We start from the raw sequence: 19329 nt of genomic DNA, 5'->3' as shown, positions 1-19329 counted from the left end.
TTTAAACTACGCAACGGATTTTAATGCGGTTTTCACCAATAGATAGAGTGAGTCAAGAGGAAGGTTTATAGGTATAGTTTAAGTTTCAAAAAATTCGAGATCCCTAGGAAAATTGAAATCTCACTGACACCACATTAGTATCTACACTTCACCCATGCGAAGCCGGGGCGGGCCGCTAGTTTATGTTGAAGTAATTTGTAAAGTAGGTATATTCATAAAGGAATCAAGGAGGCGTACCTGTAAATAAATAATTAACGTCGTCGCCTGTTCAGGTAGAAAGGTCTTCGAGCGGAAGAAATTAATTTACTGAGAGTATATTACAAAGATATCCGCCTCAGAGGTGCGTCTTGTTTGATAGCGGTTTTGGTTATAAAATTCATATCAATAAAACTTGGCAATCAACTCCCTTATATAAATGCGAAAGTGTGTTTGCTTGTTGGTTTGTTGGTTTGTCCTTCAATCACGTCGAAACGGTGCAATGGTGATTTTTTGCATGGGTATAGATAAAGACCCGGAAAGTGACATAGGCTACTTTTTATCTCGGAAAATCAGAGTTCCCACGGGATTTTTAACAAAACTTAATTCCACGCGGATGTAGTCGCGTGCATCAGCTAATAAAAAATTGGTTAAGTGCGAGTCGGACTCCCATAATATGAAGGGGTCCGCACCATCGTCGTACAAAAAATCTCAAACCAGTACAGTAAAAATTTGCAAGTTAATGACGGATAGCCATCTTGATTTGATTTAGTTAACTAATTATTTGGTCGGGAACACAAATCTTTATTTTGTGGTGTAACCACAAATTCACGTTTCACTGCCAAATTTCATGATTCTAGGTCAACCGGAAGTAGTACCCTATGAATTTTGACAGACACGAGAAACAGACAAAAAGAAGTTCCTATATGGGTTCCTTTTTTCCTTTTCAGGTACGGAACCCTAAAAAAAGGTAATTCAGGTTGAACCAACTGTTTTTTCGCGGACATGTTTGTGATAGCGAGTAATTTATTAGGATTTTAGGAATATAGTGGCGAAAAATAGCAATCAGTCAACCTGACGATCCCGGTCACATGTCACGGATTCTGCACAATAAATCTGGAGTGGTTTAAAATAAATTGTATTCTAAAGCCCTTAAACAAAGTTGATTAAAATGCTGCAGAGGTTTAACTTTATAGGATGTTTTTGGTGTTTAAATCAACGCTAAAGTAATGTGGATTGCTGTCAACATAAAAAGCAGGCCTATTTTACCCCCTTAGGGGTTGAATTTTCAAAAATCCTTTCTCAGCGGATGCCTACGTCATAATAGCTATCTGCATGACAAATTTCAGCCCGATCCGTCCAGTAGTTTGAGCTGTGCGTTGATAGATCATTCAATCAGTCACCTTTTCCTTTTATATATTTAGATTATTATTACTAGCTTAACTTAACAACTAATCCTACGAAATTAAAAACTAATTCTAATTATTCACATAACTAACAATTACTTATAATGATAGTCGTTGTTAGAGCGAAAGGATTTGGGAGTTATAATAATTTATTATCCCAAGGAAATCCATACCGTTATGCTGGACTGGACCCTCATCGACCCAAAACAGAAATAGGAGACAGTTATAGTACATCTTTGGCAATCTGAAAAACAGAGGTTTTCGTTTCGACACTTAATAAAAGTCCTAAAAAAATTAAGCCTCCGCTTACACTGGGACCTCACATTTTTGATACATCCCACCTTTCCAAGTAAACGATAAGTTTTTCTTTTTATTGCTGTTTGCTTTTAGGCGCAGCTTTATTGCAACCAGCAAACGGTCGCAGCTCGCTTCACGGTCTTCATTTCTTCACTGCTTCGGTACTAAATTGGATTTTCTTCCAATTAAGTAGGATATTTACTTACTTTTTGGGGTTCCGTATACAAAGGGCAGCTTCAATAGAGCTTAATAGCTCAACGGTTAGAGGAGCGGACTGAAAACCGAAAGGTCGCCGGTTCAACCGTTGCACTATTGTCGTACCTACTCCTAGCACAAGCTTAACGATTAGTAGGAGGGGAAAGGGAAATATTAGTCAACATTGGCTAATATAATAGATACCTATTCTTTTTCCTATTTAAAAAAAAGGGTGTCAAAAAAACCCTATTAATAAGCCTCCGCTGTCCGTCCGTCAGTCTGTCTGTCTGTCAGCGGGTTGTACCTATCTCATGAACCGCTGTAAGTATAGAGTTTAAATTTTCACAAAGTATGTGCCGCTATGACAACAAGTAATAAAAATTCTAAAATAGCCACCATGCAAATTAAAAAATATTAAAAAAAGTACTGTTTCTTGTCCGATCATACGGAACCCTTTGTCTGAGAGTCTGACTCGCACTTGGCCGATTTTTCTTTTCACTGCTGATACCTTTTAGGCGCAGCTTTATTGCAACCAGCAATTACGGTCGCAGCTCTCTTCACGGTCTTCATTTCTTCACTGCTTCGGTACTAAATTGGTTTTTATTCCAATTAAGTAGAATATTTACTTACTTTTTAGGGTTCCGTATACAATAGAGCTTCAACAGCTCAACGGTTAGAGCAGCGGACTGAAAACCGAAAGGTCGCCGGTTCAACCGTCGTTGCACTATTTATCGTACCTACTCCTATAGTTGAAGGGGAAAGCGGATATCGTGGGTAAACGTGCGTCCCTCCGCTTCATACCCCGAATGCCATCTCGACCTGACTATGTTTTATCCAGATACCGATACAGTCACGGTTGTCAGCCACATCCGATAATTTCTTTCAGGCTTTAAACTCGACTGAAAATGACATTATGCCTATTTAAGTTTTTCAGAGCTACTAGCTATTCTCAAAGTAAACACTTTAAGTTAACAACGACCGAGGCGGCATTCTAGTAATTCACAAAGACAATCTAGAACTAGACTGCAGAACTGTTGAGTGCTAGAATTAAACAAATCTTAGCGCATTTCCGCAGCTCTTAAATTTGTTAAGTCTTAAATAATGGCGCCCGGAAGTGACGGCTTGTTAGTTTAAATTGTTGCTCGCAAAATGCGAGATATGCCTTTCTAGTTAGTTTAATTGCTATCCATTCAAATAATAAGTTGTTTATTTAGATTAAAGTGCTGAAGCAGTTGGTTGAGTTTTTTTTTTTGAAATAAAAATAGCGAGTAAACGAGCAGGCGGGTCACCTGATGTTAAGTGATAACCGCCGCCCAAGAACATGAGCAGCACCAGAGGAACCGCCAATGCAAATCAAATCAAGCGAACGCGGATGAAGTCACGGGCATCAGCTAATCCATACTTAATATTATAAATGCGAAAGTGTGTCTGTCTGTCTGTCTGCTAGCTTTTCACGGCTCAACCGTTTTATTGATTTTGACGAAATTTGGTACAGAGATAGCTTACATACCGGGGAAGGACATAGGCTACTTTTTATCCCGGAAAATTGAAGAGTTCCCACAGGATTTATAAAAAGCTGAATCCACGCGGACGAAGTCGCGGGCATCATCTAGTTTATAATATATGGGTAATGAATTTTTATGAAAATTTAAATTATGAAAATTACTAGACCAGGAATCGAATCCTCAAAATATTGCCTTTCTACAAGGTATTTTGACACTGTGCCATTGAGACTCCATGCATGATCAGTTTCATTAGAGAACACACCGGATTACCAGTTCGTTACATATTAATTGGGAATTGAATTAATATTCATAGTAAGTAATTGCCAATATCCCACTGCGCGTAATATGTGATAGTGGGATGGGATACTGCGAATATTCAATTGTAGAACTGATAGCGGAATGGCAAGGTAGGAAGTCCTGTATGCTGAAATAGACAGCGAATTTAGATTCAGATTTATTTATTTGCTTTCATGTACATTTACATTAATTGATGGTGGGTGCTTAAAGCTAAAAGCTAAATACATGAGACCCTGTCAGGGTATTGCAAATACAATTTTAGGTACAACAAAATGGTAAATATTAAAGATACAATAAGAATAGGATTAAAATTATTAAAATTATCATTACTAGATATTAAATATTATTCGTTTGCATGCTTATATATTATTATATTATGAGAATGTTGACTAGAATTTATTATAAAGCAAGATTAGTACAAAATAAAAATAAGGTCAAAGTATAGTAGTATTAAATAATTGCTGTCATAGTCATTTAGACATACAGTAGTCGGCAAGAAATATTGTGAGTAGACCTTTAGAATGAGATTTCGGCTTTGTAGAGCGTTGTCTCTATCTCTCATACCTATGTGACGTTTTGTCGGTCTCGCATTATAGTCTAGTTATCATTTCGCTGCAGACTGGGCCATAACTCATAATCGAATAGAATAGAATAGAATAGAATAGAATAGAAGTTTATTAGTTGATCCGACACATGATAAACACAAACACAAATATTTACAAAAAAAACATTCCTTAAAATCTAATAGGTACCTATTAGGTATCTAAAATGTGTCGTGCCAACGAAAAGGCCCGAACTCAGCTGAATGTTGTTAATTAATCGGAATGTGTTAATCGGACTAGGGATGTGCGCTAGTTGCACGCGCGCAAGGCCGTTATCGATAACGGAATCAACAAGGTTACGACGTTAACATACTGCATTCATTAAATATTATGCTGGGTAACTAATGGGTACTGTTATAGGGGGCTGCTGACGCTAGCGTTTTGCCATGTTGGCCTTTTTTTAGGGTTCCGTACCTCAAAAGGAAAAACGGAACCCTTATAGGATCACTTTGTTGTCTGTCTGTCTGTCTGTCTGTCCGTCTGTCTGTCAAGAAACCTACAGGGTACTTCCCGTTGACCTAGAAACATGAAATTTGGCAGGTAGGCAGATCTTAGAGCTGAAATTTGGGGAAAAATCTGAAAACCGTGAATTTAGGGTTAGATCACACAAAAAAAATTAAATTGTGGTCATGAACTAATTATTAGTACTTTCAACTTTCGAAGTGAGTGACTATGTCAAGTGGGGTATCATATGAAAGGTTCACCTGTACATTCTAAAACAGATTTTTATTTATTTTTATGCATCATAGTTTTTGAATTATCGTGCAAAATGTCGAAAAAATACGACTGTATAGTACGGAACCCTCATTGCGCGAGCCTGACCCGCACTTGGCCGGTTTTTGTAAGACTTAGCAGTTTTTGCAGTTACTGGTCCTCTGTTATCTAATTTGTTCATAGTATTCATTTTGTGTTGTAACCTTGTAACTTTATTAACTTCAATAAATCTGTTATTTATCGGTGAACTTTGTGTTATTGAACCCGGTAGACTGAACAGAACACGGCGCTACTTATAGGTAACATACTTTCTTATAATTCCTTCTATAATTTCTAGAAATACCTAGAGGCAGGTAAATTATTAATGTGTTCAACTAACTAATTATTAAAAACTAATGTGTTTTTACGTTTTTAGTTATATAAAAAGAGCGTATTTAGCTAATATGTTTAGCCCATTTAGTACCTATCTATTTTAGTTTAACCAAAAACGAAACCAAATTTTAACAAAAAATGCTAGCAATATATCAGATAAAGAAAGAAACGAGGCCACTTGTGGAGAAAAACTCCTTAGATTAGATAGAACAAACAGTCACAATTACAAGACAAAAAGGGAAAATCTTAATTTCGCTCTCCTGAAATCCTCACTAAAATGTGACTTCACCTCTCAGGAACAGGGGAATGGGTAAAGTGGCCGGCAAAAGCTAGTCTCATAATATAAAAGATCACATAAATCAAGCCGCGACGGTCTCCGGCGAATGTATGTTTCGCAAATTGAAATACGGCGCGCATTTTTACGAATTCTCATTTCAGTTGGAACCATATTCAGTTTTATGGAAATTTTCGAGCACCTAGTTAAACTAAAAAACCGGTCAAGAGCGAGTTAGACCCGCACACGAAGGGTTCCATACCATCGTACAACAAACCTCCAATCAGAATATTTCTCAGTCTCCAACAGCTAGGCTGTATGGTACAGTTCGCGGCAGAAAGTAATGTACATCAGCCCTTAGAATGACATTTCGGCTTTGTAGAGCGTTGTCTCTGTCACTCATATGACGTTTTAGCGGTCTCAACCAGAAAGACAATGCTCTAGAAATCTGCAAGTTAATGACAGACAGCGCCATCTTGATGTGATTTAGTTAACTAATTATTTTCAGTTTCGGTTTCCGCATTTTTCCTTTACTTGTGCTATAAAACATTGCTACCTGGTAAATTTCATGATTATAGGTCAACGGGAATTACTTACCCTATAGTTTTTGATTTTCCCGAATTGACAGACACGGTAGACAGGCAGACAGACAACGAAGTGATCCTAATATAAGGCTTCCATTTTTCTTTTGATGTACGGGACCCTAAAAAGAGTACATCAAGTTATATCAAGGCTCGTTTGTGAAAATTGTAAAGTAGTACGGTTATGGCCTGTTTTATTCAAGTTTTAGTACGTTTTCCTCTAATAAATTCAAATCAAGTTTATACAAATTTTTTGATAATGTCCGAAATATTTCGGCAAGCTGAGGTTAGGACCAATGCAATGTGTAGATCATAGATTAATTATTATTGGTCTCGCTATGTTGTAGATGCACCAAATAAATACAGTGCGACAAGGCTATCTTGGCGCGTGGCGAAAATCGGAACTAACATTGCCGTCAAGTGTCGGCTTTGTTCTTGTTTGGATATTCTAAGCCTTTGTTCTCCAACAGCGCCCCCCTATCAATGTCATTCAAGTGCCAAGAGAGCCTTATTGTCGGACTGTAATAAGCCTCGTCCTCGTACCGTCATACCCGTGGGAGATAGGTATCGCGGGTATCATCATCATCATCAACCAACTCCACTATGGACTATGGACCTATGTCCAGCAGTGGACCTATGTCCACTGCTGGACATAGGTCTCTTGAAGGGACTTCCACACGCCACGGTCTTGCGCCGTCTGAATCCAGCGGCTCCCTGCGACTCGTCTGATATCGTCCGTCCACCTAGTGGGGAGTCTTCTAACGCTGCGTCTTCCGGTGCGAGGTCACCATTCCAACACCTTGGGACCCCAACGTCTATCGGTTGTACGAACTATGAGCCCTGACCATTGCCACTTCAGCTTCGCAACCCGTTGAGCTATGTCGGTTACTCTAGTTCTCCTACGGATCTCCTCATCACCAACCAATATTTCAGTAACAGCAGATTAAATTAATAGTAATCGATTAAAAAAAGATATGTTGTAACCCAAATTGACTTTGAAGTAAAATACTCTATCGTCATGGGTATGTACCCATTACATTGCCAAATTGATTCATACAAACTATATTCGAATCTTCCGTCACTCGACGTACCAAAAAAGCGTCCAGTATATACAGATACTTTACAGGCACTTGATAATTCCTTTTTCATATGACGAATATCAGTTCAGTCGTGCGAGCACAGGCCAACTAACGCTGGCTGTGAAAGGTCTCTGGTTTGCCAAAACTAGCGTTGCCATCCGTCCGGGTTTTCCCGGATTTGTCCTAGTTTTGAGGAGCCAGCGGAGTCCGGGGAGCGTCCGGGCGGAGTTCTGCATAATGTACTTAGAAATTTATTTTAAGTAGTTAATCCATTTTGATTAATAATATCAAAACTGAGTTTGTTTTTATTATATCTTCAATTATGAGATATAATTTTTAGATGTTCCGTTATCAAATTTTAAGGTATTTTGTATTTATAAATAACTAGCCACCCACCCTGGCTTCGCACGGGTAGCTTATTATAATTTTCGTGGTATCTCTAAAATTTTAAAAATAAAATATAGCCCATGTCACTCAAAAATAATATAGCTTTCTACTGGTGAAAGAATTTTCAAAATCGGTTCAGTAGTTCCAGAGATCCAAACAATCTTATAAACTTTACCTCCTTATAATATTAGTAATTAATAAATAACAATATTTTATTTTATTTATGAGATGAAAAAGAATGGACCGATATGTCCGGGCTTTACACTCAAAAATCCGGGGTTTTCAAGCACCTTGTCCTAGTTTATAGATTTTGCTGATGGCAACCCTAGCCAAAACAAATTTTGTATGAGATTTTTTGCACTGACCGAAAGCCTCTGGGAGGCTCTCTAAATTGAGTTTTTGAGCTGAAATGACGAAATAACTACGGCTGCGCCATTTTGTTTACTTAGCGTGGTGGAAATTGGAATTTTTAAATTTGTTTCATGTAGGTTCCTGGGGGAAAAGGTAATTTTGGTTTTAAAATTAACCCAGTGTTTATGTAGGTGTATCTTACTGGGTATTTAATCCAATAGAGCCTCAATAGCTTAACGGGTAAAGGAGTGGACTGAAAATCGAAAGGTCGACGGTTCAAACCCCGCCCGTTGCACTATAATATTGTACTACCTACTCCTAGCGCAAGCTTGACGCTTAGTTGGAGAGGAATGGGGAATATTAGTCATTTAACATGTCTAATATTCTTTAAAAAAAATAGAGTTGATATCCAGTTTCAGTCTTGTAGATTTTGAGTTTCTATTATCTTGTATTTCTATTGTGAACAATGATTAGACCGTTTTATATAATAATTGGGCTAGTTTGTTTTATTCTCAGTATAGCATACTAGCGATCTCCCACGATTTTGCTTCCGTGGGAATTTTGAAAAAATCCATTATTCACTTATTATTGCCTTATTACTTCTTTATATTATACAGGAAACCTCCCCCTATTTATGACAATAATGAACTTCGGTTGTGCATTCGGCGTAACAAAATTGCTTTTTGTGCTTCTTTAGTAGTGGGAGGGCAAGTTATGCATATCGCATGCTGCACACCATACAGATTTGTCTGGTTTGGCGGATTATAGTAAATTAAGCTTGTATTTCCTTGTATATCATGGAATCCCGAAAAGGCCGGCTTATATCCAAGACCAGTATTTGGCACGGTCTAGCCTAAAAAAAACCCTAAATGCTGGGATGAAAACGATTCACGCAGTCAGGTCAAGTCGAGTAAAAGCTATTATCCTAATATATCACTGTCAAGTTATTCCTTTAACAGCTGTTTGCCATTCGGAATGTTTTAAAGCGAAAAATACGGGATTCCAAGCTATATTTCTGTTTGACCGACGACTTATGAAATCCCATTGAAATATTGCGTCCCCTATAATATCCATTCCAATATCTGGATTCCGTGACTCTCGATTTATAATGGAATTTTATTCGCGCATATTTTCCAATAAATATCAGGGATATTATCTAGCGTGACTTTTCATAAAAAGAATGCTTTTACAGTACGCGACAGAAAGTAATGTACATCGACCTTTAGAAGCAATAGCAGATTTTGTAGAGCATTGTCTCTGTCGTTGAGACCGACAAAACGTCATAATATAGCCGAAATGACATTCTAAAGGCCGATGTACCTACATTAAGTACTTTCTGCCGCGTACTGTACTTGATTAACTATTCACTATCATCATCATGATCATCCCATCGCCGGCTCACTAATGAGCACAGGCCTGCGCTGGGCCAATGCGGATCGGCAGACTTCACACACCTTTGAGAACACTATGGAGAACTGTAAGGTTAAATTGTACCACAAACATATTTTACTGTAAAGAGAAAAAGAGAGTAAAAGTTGACAGGGAAGCACTGATCTCTATGAGAGATCTCTATCAGTGATGTCCTGTGAAGTCTCTACGCTTCTGAGAGGACACCCATTGCTCAGTAGTGAGCTGACAATGGGTCGATCATGATGATGATGCTGATTGTTGTAGGTACAAGGGACAAACACGGTGTTTTTATTAAAATGACGATCACATTAAATTGCAGAAGGAGTTGTTTGTGAGTTGTACAACATTGCGGTGCCCGCAACATGCTTGGCAACACCAGTCCACCCTGACCTCCCTCTCCCCCCTGGCCGCCCATTAAACTTGAACAAAGAGACGTATGTGAGGTCGTCAGCGGGGTTCACGGGATTGGTCGCGCTAAAATCTCACGGAATACAAACGATGCCACTTAAAAGTTTGATGTGTTCCGAATAAATTTCATTACGTTTAATCGTTTTACATTTTCAAACAGATGCTCGGCTGAGCTGGATGCTGAATGGGTATTATCTAAATATATAAAAGGAAAAGGTGACTGAACCGATAGACGTTGGGGTCCCAACTCCCAAGGTGCTGGAATGGTTGTGTGGTAGCACGGTGTATGAATAAAACGGCTGCTCACATATTTACAAGATATAATTCAGGATAGTTTCATGTGCTAGATTTACATCGATGGTAGTGCTGAAAGTAACTCACTCCTAACGGAAAACTCCGCGAGCTATGTACAATGCAAATTGATTATATACATCGACGACTCTATATAATTTAAAACACAAACTGGTTGTATCCGACCAGACGAAATCAAGAGATTCGTGGTGGTGGAACAAAAGCTGGAGCTCGGTGCTCGACAGTGATGTGTCGGTCTTGGTGTCTGAGGAGCGAATGTGGCCCCTGGATTTCGCCCAGGGCCGCAGGATTTTCGAATCGCTCCGTATTCAAATTTTCGTTCTAAGTGGCAGCTGCGATGTGAAATGTCTTCTTTACAGCTGCCAGTCTTAGAAGAGGCCGCATGCCTCTACAGTTGGAAGACCCCCCCACTAGGTGGACGGACGACATCAGACGAGTCGCAGGGAGCCGCTGGATTCAGGCGGCGCAAGACCGTGGCGTGTGGAAGTCCCTACAAGAGACCTATGTCCAGCAGTGGACGTCTATCGGTTGATGATGATGATGATGATGTCATAATAATGTAGCAATTAGGTAGGATAATTTTCGATGAGTAAAAAACCTTTGAAATAGAAACAATAGTAGATTGTATCCTAAGGGAGCAAAATAATATTTTTACGGCGAGGGTGCTTTTTTGAATCCAGAGCGTAGTGAGGGATTGTAAAGTAGAATACCGAGCGTAGCGAGGGATTCAAAGTACGTCGCCCGAGCCAAAAATATATTGCGCCCGAGTGATACACTCTACTTTTCATCACCCTCTATAAGGAAATAAAAGGCGCCTCATATTTTATTGTAATATTATTATTAAATAAAACATAGACAACTAAATTAAAAATGAAACAACTAAAAACTTATATTTACATTTGAGACATTTTCGCAATTCTGAAAATTTATTGTTACAGTTTTATTAGGAATAGAAATTGGCTGGAAAATTCTAAAAAAATATTTGCGTTCGATTTCTTTGGCGCTGAACACTACGATGTTCCAAATTCAAAAAGGGCGCGGCAAAGATAGTTGCGGCGCACTTATAAATAAGTGCGACGCAATTATCTTTTATTCGCACTTAATTATTAGTGCGCCGCAAACACCACCTTTGGGTGCACTTAAAGGCGAACCAAGTCGTCCTTTTCGAATAGATGGGATGAAAAGTATTTTGTTACCGTTTTAAAAATGTAAGAAACCTTTTTATCCCCTTTACAGAACACGTGTCGAAACTCCGAACTCCCGCGGAGTTGGTTCCGCACCGCCGAAAGCGTTTCGGTGTTAGAAGAACCAAGTTTACAAGTAGCAAGTTTTATGTTGAGCAAAAATAAATAACGGGACAGCTGCACGGTTCCCACCGACTCGCGGATTCTGTTACAACTTTGCTCTACATGTGCTAAGTGGTGAATATTAAGTTAAATACTGTAGTACTGTGGGGTAAGTAGAATTTATCCCCCCAGTACCAACTCTTGCCATATTTGATCCGATCCAAAGCCTGGCTGTTCGACTTGTGGACGATCCTAAACTAACCGGCTCGTTGGAAAGCCTGGAGCACCGCAGAGACGCTAGCTCTCTATGCGTGTTCTATCGCCTTTATAGTGGGGAGTGCTCTCAATAGCTTTTTGATCTCATTCCACCCTCCTTTTTCTACAACTGCACCGCGCGCCACAGTGCACCCTCTCCACCTGGGTGTCTGGTGCACTTCAACCGTCCGTTGTGTCAGATCTTTCTTTCCACGCACATGCAAACTGTGGAACCAACTCCCGTAGGCGGTGTTCCCACTCGATTACAACATGGGGTTATTCCAGGAGCGGACCAACAAATTCCTAAAAGGCCGGCAACGCATCGGCGATTCCTCTGGTGCTGCAAATGTTCATGGGCGGTGGTAATCCTTAACATCAGGTGACACACCTGCTCGTTTGCTCGCTATCTCTATTTGAAGTCACTCAGTGACATATAGAGTGGGATATGTTGGGTGTCTCTCTGAGGAATAAAATTCACAACGATTAAATCTGTTAGAGAACTAAAATGTCCGACATAACCGAGAGAAATACAAGCTAATGTGCCAATAGATAAGGCTATGTTTGTCGTAGAACCCATGGGGCAGAAACGTTCTGGAGTGGAGACCGCACACTGGCAAGCGTAGTGTGGGAAAGACCTCCAGCCCTCTGAACCGACGATCTTAAGAAGGTGGTGGAATGGAGGCGTTAGTCTGTCTGGTCCGTCCGTCCGTCCATCCATCCATCAGTCCGTCCGTCCGTCGGACGCAACACGAACACGCACATTAGTTAGGGTACAAAGGTGATCTTCGCTAAAGGCGTGTGTGGTGCCGTGCTCTCCAAAAGGCTTGTGTCAAATACTTGTCTGAGATACATAAAAGCACTGTGCTGTGGACTCGAAAATACCTAATTCAGACTTCCCAAGTCGATCACCCATTTAGCTATCGACATAGGTCAACGTTGTTTTCCCAGTGCAATCGAGTTATACGCAATGTCTCAATTATGACAATCCCTCAGTTCCCACAAAGTATTTACTACCACACAAATGTGTTGAATAGAGTTTATTACATTCATTGTCTTCTTGTTTACACAACAAACATTGTTCCTTTCAACTCTATATACAAGAAAAACTGTATTCGAAACAGTCCGTGAAAGAAAACAGTCAGAAATGGACGCAAAAACTTTGACAATTTTCTTCTTAGTTCTAGCACCGATTATTATTACAGTAAGTAAAAAAGTGTACGCCAAAGAACTCGCTTTAGAACTTATTTTCCTCCCTTTAGAGCTGTTGACACTTCAGTTTCAGTTTTAATTACCTCTTTTTAATTTCTTTCTAACAACTAACTTTTAATTTTTAGACGTTCACGCTCCAAGCAAAGAAAATCAGTTTCTTTCTCAGAAAATTATTCAAAACTAGATGACGTCCGCGTGCATTTAGGTTTTTAAAAATCCCGTGGGAACTTCCGTGATAAAAAGTAGCGTACGAATATCTCCTTTCCCGGGATGCAAGCTATTTCTGTAGCAAATTTCGTTAAAATCGGTTGAACGGATGGGCCGTGAAAAGCTAGCAGACAGACAGACAGACAGACACACTATCGCATTTATAATATTAAGTATGGATACCTATTACCTATCCAGTTGATTAACCCCAAGTTAGCTTGTGTGGCATTTCTCAAAATATTTTCTTAGATGGATGTCTACGTACAGAGAAAACTTAAATTTCGATGCCTATGTCAATAATAAATTATTTTTCAGTCTAATATTAAATAGAAGGTGTTCCAAAATACGTGAAATTCACGTCCACTGTTAGTTTTAAGATGGTTTTAAGTTTGCTAACTAATATACTAATAATCATTTAAGTTAAAAAGATTGCTCGAGCTCTTTTTGAAGAAATTGCGAAAAGAGTTATCGAGTCAACCGGGGACCCGAGAGCTGGCAGCTACCTTGGTCAAAGAATTAGTTTGGCCATCCAAAGGGGTAATGCTGCCAGCATCTTGGGTACAATGCCTCGCTGCGGTGGTCTCGATGAGGTTTTAGATTTAATTTAATTTATTTTAGTTTTAATTTAATGTTGTTTTATTTTAGATTTAAGTTTATTAATAGTTTATTTAATAAATTTGAAATTATTGTATTGAAAAAAAAGATTGACAAATGTTGAAATAATGTCAAATGTCAGAACACCCGCATCTGACATTTGATAAAAAGTTGCTCATTTGACTAATAGGCATCCTATCAGTTCCACCATTCCCTATCATTAAATCCAGTGGCTTTAGATGTACGTTAATATGTCTGTCAGTCAGTCAGATACTGTATAATATTATTAAGTAGGTAGGTACCTATGTAAGAGGTACATAACAATACAAAAGGTTGGGAGAGGTTGGGAGGTATTTTCTAGTTTTTTTTTACAGGAAGCTTGGCAAAGTGTAAGATCGCCAAGGGAGTTGCGGAGTGGCCTACACCACCACTCCAAACGGCACATGCTACCACGAGACGTCCACGAAGCCAGACTCGAAGCCAGAAGGATGCGACGAACATCCACGCAAAGACCAAAGGAGTCGAGAAAAAAGGTACAATATACAATTTCGTGCGATAATAAAACTGATCAAGTGCGAGTTGGACTCGTACATGAAAGGTTCCGTACCATCGTATACAGTGCGACAAGGCTATCTTTGCGCGTGGCGAAAATCGGAACCAACGTTGCCGTCAAGTGTCCCCTTTGTTCTTGTTTGAATATTCTAAGCCTTTGTTCTCTAACAGCGCCCCCCTGTCAATGTCATTCAAGTGCCAAGACAACCTTGTCGCATTGTACAAATAACACTGGGTATGCCTATGTCCTTTCCCGGGATGTAAGCTAACTCTGTACCAAATTTCGTCAAAATCGGTTGAACTGTTGGGCCGTGAAAAGCTAGCAGACAGACAGACAGATAGACGGAAAGACAGACACTTTTTTAATATACGCATTTATAATATAAGTATGGATAATAAGACATTTGTAATTATTTTACAGCCATCAGGACATCTAAAACCACTTCAAGACGACGATATGGAAAACGACGAAGTAGTATCGGTAGCGATTGGACCACCAGCAATACGACCAAAGTATGACAAAATCCACAAACAAATCCCAAAAACAACTAACCGTACGACCATCAACGATTCCAAATCAACAAACCTTATCAAAGATGTACTAGTTCAACTAGGAAGAGAATTCTTAACACACCAAGTAAATGAAGACTTTGTCTTCGGCCAATATATCGGTAATTCTATGAAAAACTTGACGAATGAGTTAAAACTCAAAATGCAGCATGAAATTCTTGATCTAATAGTGAAGTACCATAAGTTAAGCCGTGGTGAAGTAAATATTAATACTAGTACTACAAGTCCGAAACATGAAGAAATTGGTACGCAGTCAATAATTAAAGCAATTAAAATTGAAAAGAGATTGAACGATACGGATGAAGTGTGGCCGGACTTTACGAATTTAGCAAACATTGTCGGTTAGATAATAACAAATGTTTTACAAATAAATGTATTCAATTAATTATTACTATTACTATTACTATTACTATTACTATTACTATTACTATTACTATTACTATTACTATTACTATTACTATTACTATTACTATTACTATTACTATTACTATTACTATTACTATTACTATTACTATTACTATTACTATTACTATTACTATTACTATTACTATTACTATTACTATTACTATTACTATTACTATTACTATTACTATTACTATTACTATTACTATTACTATTACTATTACTATTACTATTACTATTACTATTACTATTACTATTACTATTACTATTACTATTACTATTACTATTACTATTACTATTACTATTACTATTACTATTACTATTACTATTACTATTACTATTACTATTACTATTACTATTACTATTACTATTACTATTACTATTACTATTACTATTACTATTACTGTTACTATTACTATTACTATTACTATTACTATCACTATTACTATTACTATTACTATATTACTATTACTAAATATTATAAAGGCGAAAGACAAACTTTCGCCTTTATGTGTGTGTGTGTGTAAGTTTGTTACTCTTTCACAAAAAAACTACTGCACGTTTTTGGCTGAAATTTGGAATGGAGATAGATTATACCCTGGATTAACATATAGGCTACTTTTTATCCCGGAAAACCAAAGAGTTTTTGCGGGATTTTGAAAAATGTAAATCTATGCGGTGAAGTCGCGGGCATCAGCTAGTTATTACTAAGCTAAGATAACTGCTTTTTTACTTTCTCTCATAGCCGTAACAATTTATACTTATAATGGAAATCACTCACGATACCTAGTTTAAATACTAGAAAAGGGAATATTACGCAAAACTAGTTCTAGAGGTACCTAATTTGGATTTTGATTTGGAGAGGTTGGGACAGACAACGTCTGTCGGATCAGATAGTACGTAATATTTTGCGAAATGAAAAACATATCCTGTTACTGCTAAAAAGCTTTAAAATCAAACCGTAGAAATAGTGAAAATACCCCTTTTCCAGCATTATAGCATTGTACACTCTGTAACAGCATCCGACAGATCTGGGATTTGATAGGAATGAACGTCGCACTGTATCAGCGTGAAAACTGATAACAACCCAATGGGATGAGCATTTAGATTGGATTTTAGTATCATAGATACAGGGATTAGTGATGCGACTTGGATTTAATTTGTATGCAGACTGATAATATGACAGAGGGTTAAAGTAACTTTACGGAAAATATGGTTAAAAAGTTTGATCGACGATAAAAGAAGGGTTTAGGTCAAAGTCTGCCACGTTGGCCCAGTGCGGATTGGAGTGATAGTGGGTTATACAAGTAAGCTTACCTTTTATAATAAAATCCCGCAAACTATTTTGAATGTACCTTTGCACAAGTTTAAAAAAATCTATTAAAAATATGCTCCTGAAAAAAGCATTATTACACAATTGAAGATTATCTAAATGATAAAAGAGCATGAATTTGACCTACAGCTCGTTCCAGCAACGCACAGGACTGCAAATACTATTTAATCCATGGCATAATCTTGTACCTATATCAAATATTTGAAAAGAGCAACCGCCGAGTTTCTTGCTGGTTCTTCTCGGTAGGAAAGGCATTCCGAACCAGTGGTAGATGCATCCGACTATTCAATAGTACTTGTAAAAGTTAATTTGAATTAAAAAGGATTTGTATTTTTGTTTTTTGTATTTTCATTTGCATTAAAAATAAAATTTATATTATCAGTGCTTATTCGTGTACGTAAAAAAAAAAAGGATTTTATTTTATTTTTATTTTAAGAAATGTTCTAATTAAAGTTGAAGATAAAATTTTAGTTAATACTTAGTTAACAAACCCGGCCGTGTGCTACTACGAGATCCTATGGGAACATTATGGAGAACTCTCATGTATGTAGGTTTCCTCACGAATTTTCCTTCACCGTTAAAACAAGTGATATTTAGTTAGGTACTTAAAAGTTAATTCGCACATAACTACGGAAAGTTAGAGGTGCGTGCCCGGGATCGAACTCTCGATTTTCAATAATCTATATATATATATAAAAGGAAAAGCTGACTGACTGACTGACTGACTGACTGATCTATCAACGCACAGCTCCATACTACTGGACGGATCGGACTGAAATTTGGCATGCAGATAGCTATTATGACGTAGGCATCCGCTAAGAAAGGATTTTTGAAAATTCAACTCCTTAGGGGGTGAAATAGGGGTTTGAAATTTTTTAGTCCACGCGGACGAAGTCGCGAGCATAAGCTAGTTAATATTAAAATTGCTTGTTTGCACGCATCTTATAAACTTTTTTTAGTCAACACTAATATTCGCCTTTCCCCTCCAACTAAGCGTAAAGATTGTCCTAGGAGTAAGTACAACAACAGTGCAACGGGTGGGGTTTGAACCGGCGACCTTTCAGATTTCAGTCTGCTCCTTTAACCGTTGAGCTAACGAGGCTTTAACAATTCTCTACTTTGCTTTTCAAATCACGTCAATACAGAGAATGAATCGAAATGAATACTCTATTATCGATAAGAGCCCAATAAGATGAGCATTTAGATTGGATTTCGGTATCATAGAGATGCTTAGAATTCGTATACAAATCGAACAAATTGCTTAGTACACTCTATAACGACTGATCCGGGCTAGATAAGAATAAGTCGGGCTCCTGGTGAGCTTAGTATGAGATTTTGCATCTTACCAACGTTGATAGAATTCGAGCATCGACACACATGTTTTTTTCGCTATTCCGTGACAATTTCCAAAAATTACATTATATCTATTCCTTGTCTACATTATGACAGGGAAACTCTGTGAAATTTCAGCTTTCTAGGTTCAAGAATCTGTGGTCAAGCGTTTGTCTATGTCTATACCTAATGAATAAAGAAAACAGAGTTTAGGCTGTTGATGAGTTAGTCAGTGAGTGAGTCAGGACTTTTTTTATATAAGATACTAGACTTCGTTCGCGTGGATTTGGGTTTTTAAAAATCCCGTGGGAACTCTTTGATTTTCCGGGGTAAAAAGCCTAGCCTATGTCCTTCCCCGGGATGTAAGTACCAAACTTCATCATCATCATCATGATCAACCCATCGCCGGCTCACTAGAGAGCACGGGTGACTATGGCCAAAACCCTTCTCAGAGTGAGAAGGGTTTTGGCCATAGTCTACCACGCTGGCCAAGTGCGGATTGGCAGACTTCGCACACCATTGAGAACATTATGGAGAACTCCCAGGCATGCAGGTTTCCTCACGATGTTTTCCTTCGCCGTTAAAGCATGATATTTTAATTACTTAAAAACGCACATAACTCCGAAAAGTTAGAGGTGCGTGCCCGGGATCGAACCCCCGACCTCCGATTGGAAGGCGGACGTCCTAACCACTAGGCTACCACAGCTTTTTTACAGTATCAAACTTACTCTGTACCAAATTTCATTAAAATTGGTTAAACTGTTGGGCCGTGAAAAGCTAGCAGACAGACAGACAGAAAGACAGACGGACAAACAGACAGAGAGACACACTTTCCCATTTTTTTTTTTTTTTTTTTAAAGAATATTAGCCATATTAAATGACTAATATTCCCCTTTCCTCTCCAATTAAGCGTCAAGCTTGTGCTAGGAGTAGGTACGACAATAGTGCAACGGGCGGGATTTGAACCGTCGACCTTTCGGTTTTCAGTCCATTCCTATACCGGTTGAGCTATTGAGGCTCCTTTATAATATTAGTATGGATTTCAAATCAAGAAGAAGCATATGTATGTATGTATGTATGTATGTATATACTTTATTGCACCACAGAAACACAAATGACAGGTTACAAAAAGAAATCTTAATAAGTAGGTACAAAAAGGCGGTCTAATCGCTAAATAGCGATCTCTTCCAGACAACCTTAACGCTAGGGAAAAAATGAACAAATGGACAATGGGAGGTGGTGTAAAATAAACCTAAATACCAATAGCTAAATAAACTAAACCATATAATAAGAATATAAAATACATATTGTTAATACACTAATACATACAAATAAAGTATAATAGACATACATAAGACTACATAGATATATATACACATATAGATTTAAGTAATAAACTATGCCGTTACTGATGATAGCAAAG

At 38.1% G+C, this 19329-nt stretch overlaps 1 protein-coding gene across 3 annotated transcripts in view; it reads left to right on the top strand.

Moving 5' to 3' along the window:
* LOC117987562 (uncharacterized) overlaps positions 1-15218 on the top strand; it is a 35710-nt gene extending 20492 nt beyond the window's left edge. For 2 of the 3 annotated variants that reach the window (XM_069502603.1, XM_069502602.1), the window contains 2 exons: positions 14092-14250; positions 14691-15218. In XM_069502603.1, coding sequence (XP_069358704.1) covers positions 14092-14250; positions 14691-15185 — 654 coding nt within the window. In that variant the 3' untranslated portion in view covers positions 15186-15218. Of the gene's footprint in view, positions 1-12844; positions 12909-14091; positions 14251-14690 lie in introns of those variants that run through there. The other variant, XM_034974586.2, reaches the window with a different exon arrangement.
* The last annotated feature ends 4111 nt before the right edge of the window (positions 15219-19329 follow it).

This window comes from Maniola hyperantus, chromosome 13 (assembly GCF_902806685.2).
Source record: "Maniola hyperantus chromosome 13, iAphHyp1.2, whole genome shotgun sequence".
Classification (NCBI taxonomy): domain Eukaryota; kingdom Metazoa; phylum Arthropoda; class Insecta; order Lepidoptera; family Nymphalidae; genus Maniola; species Maniola hyperantus.
This window is presented reverse-complemented; position numbering and strand designations above follow the sequence as displayed.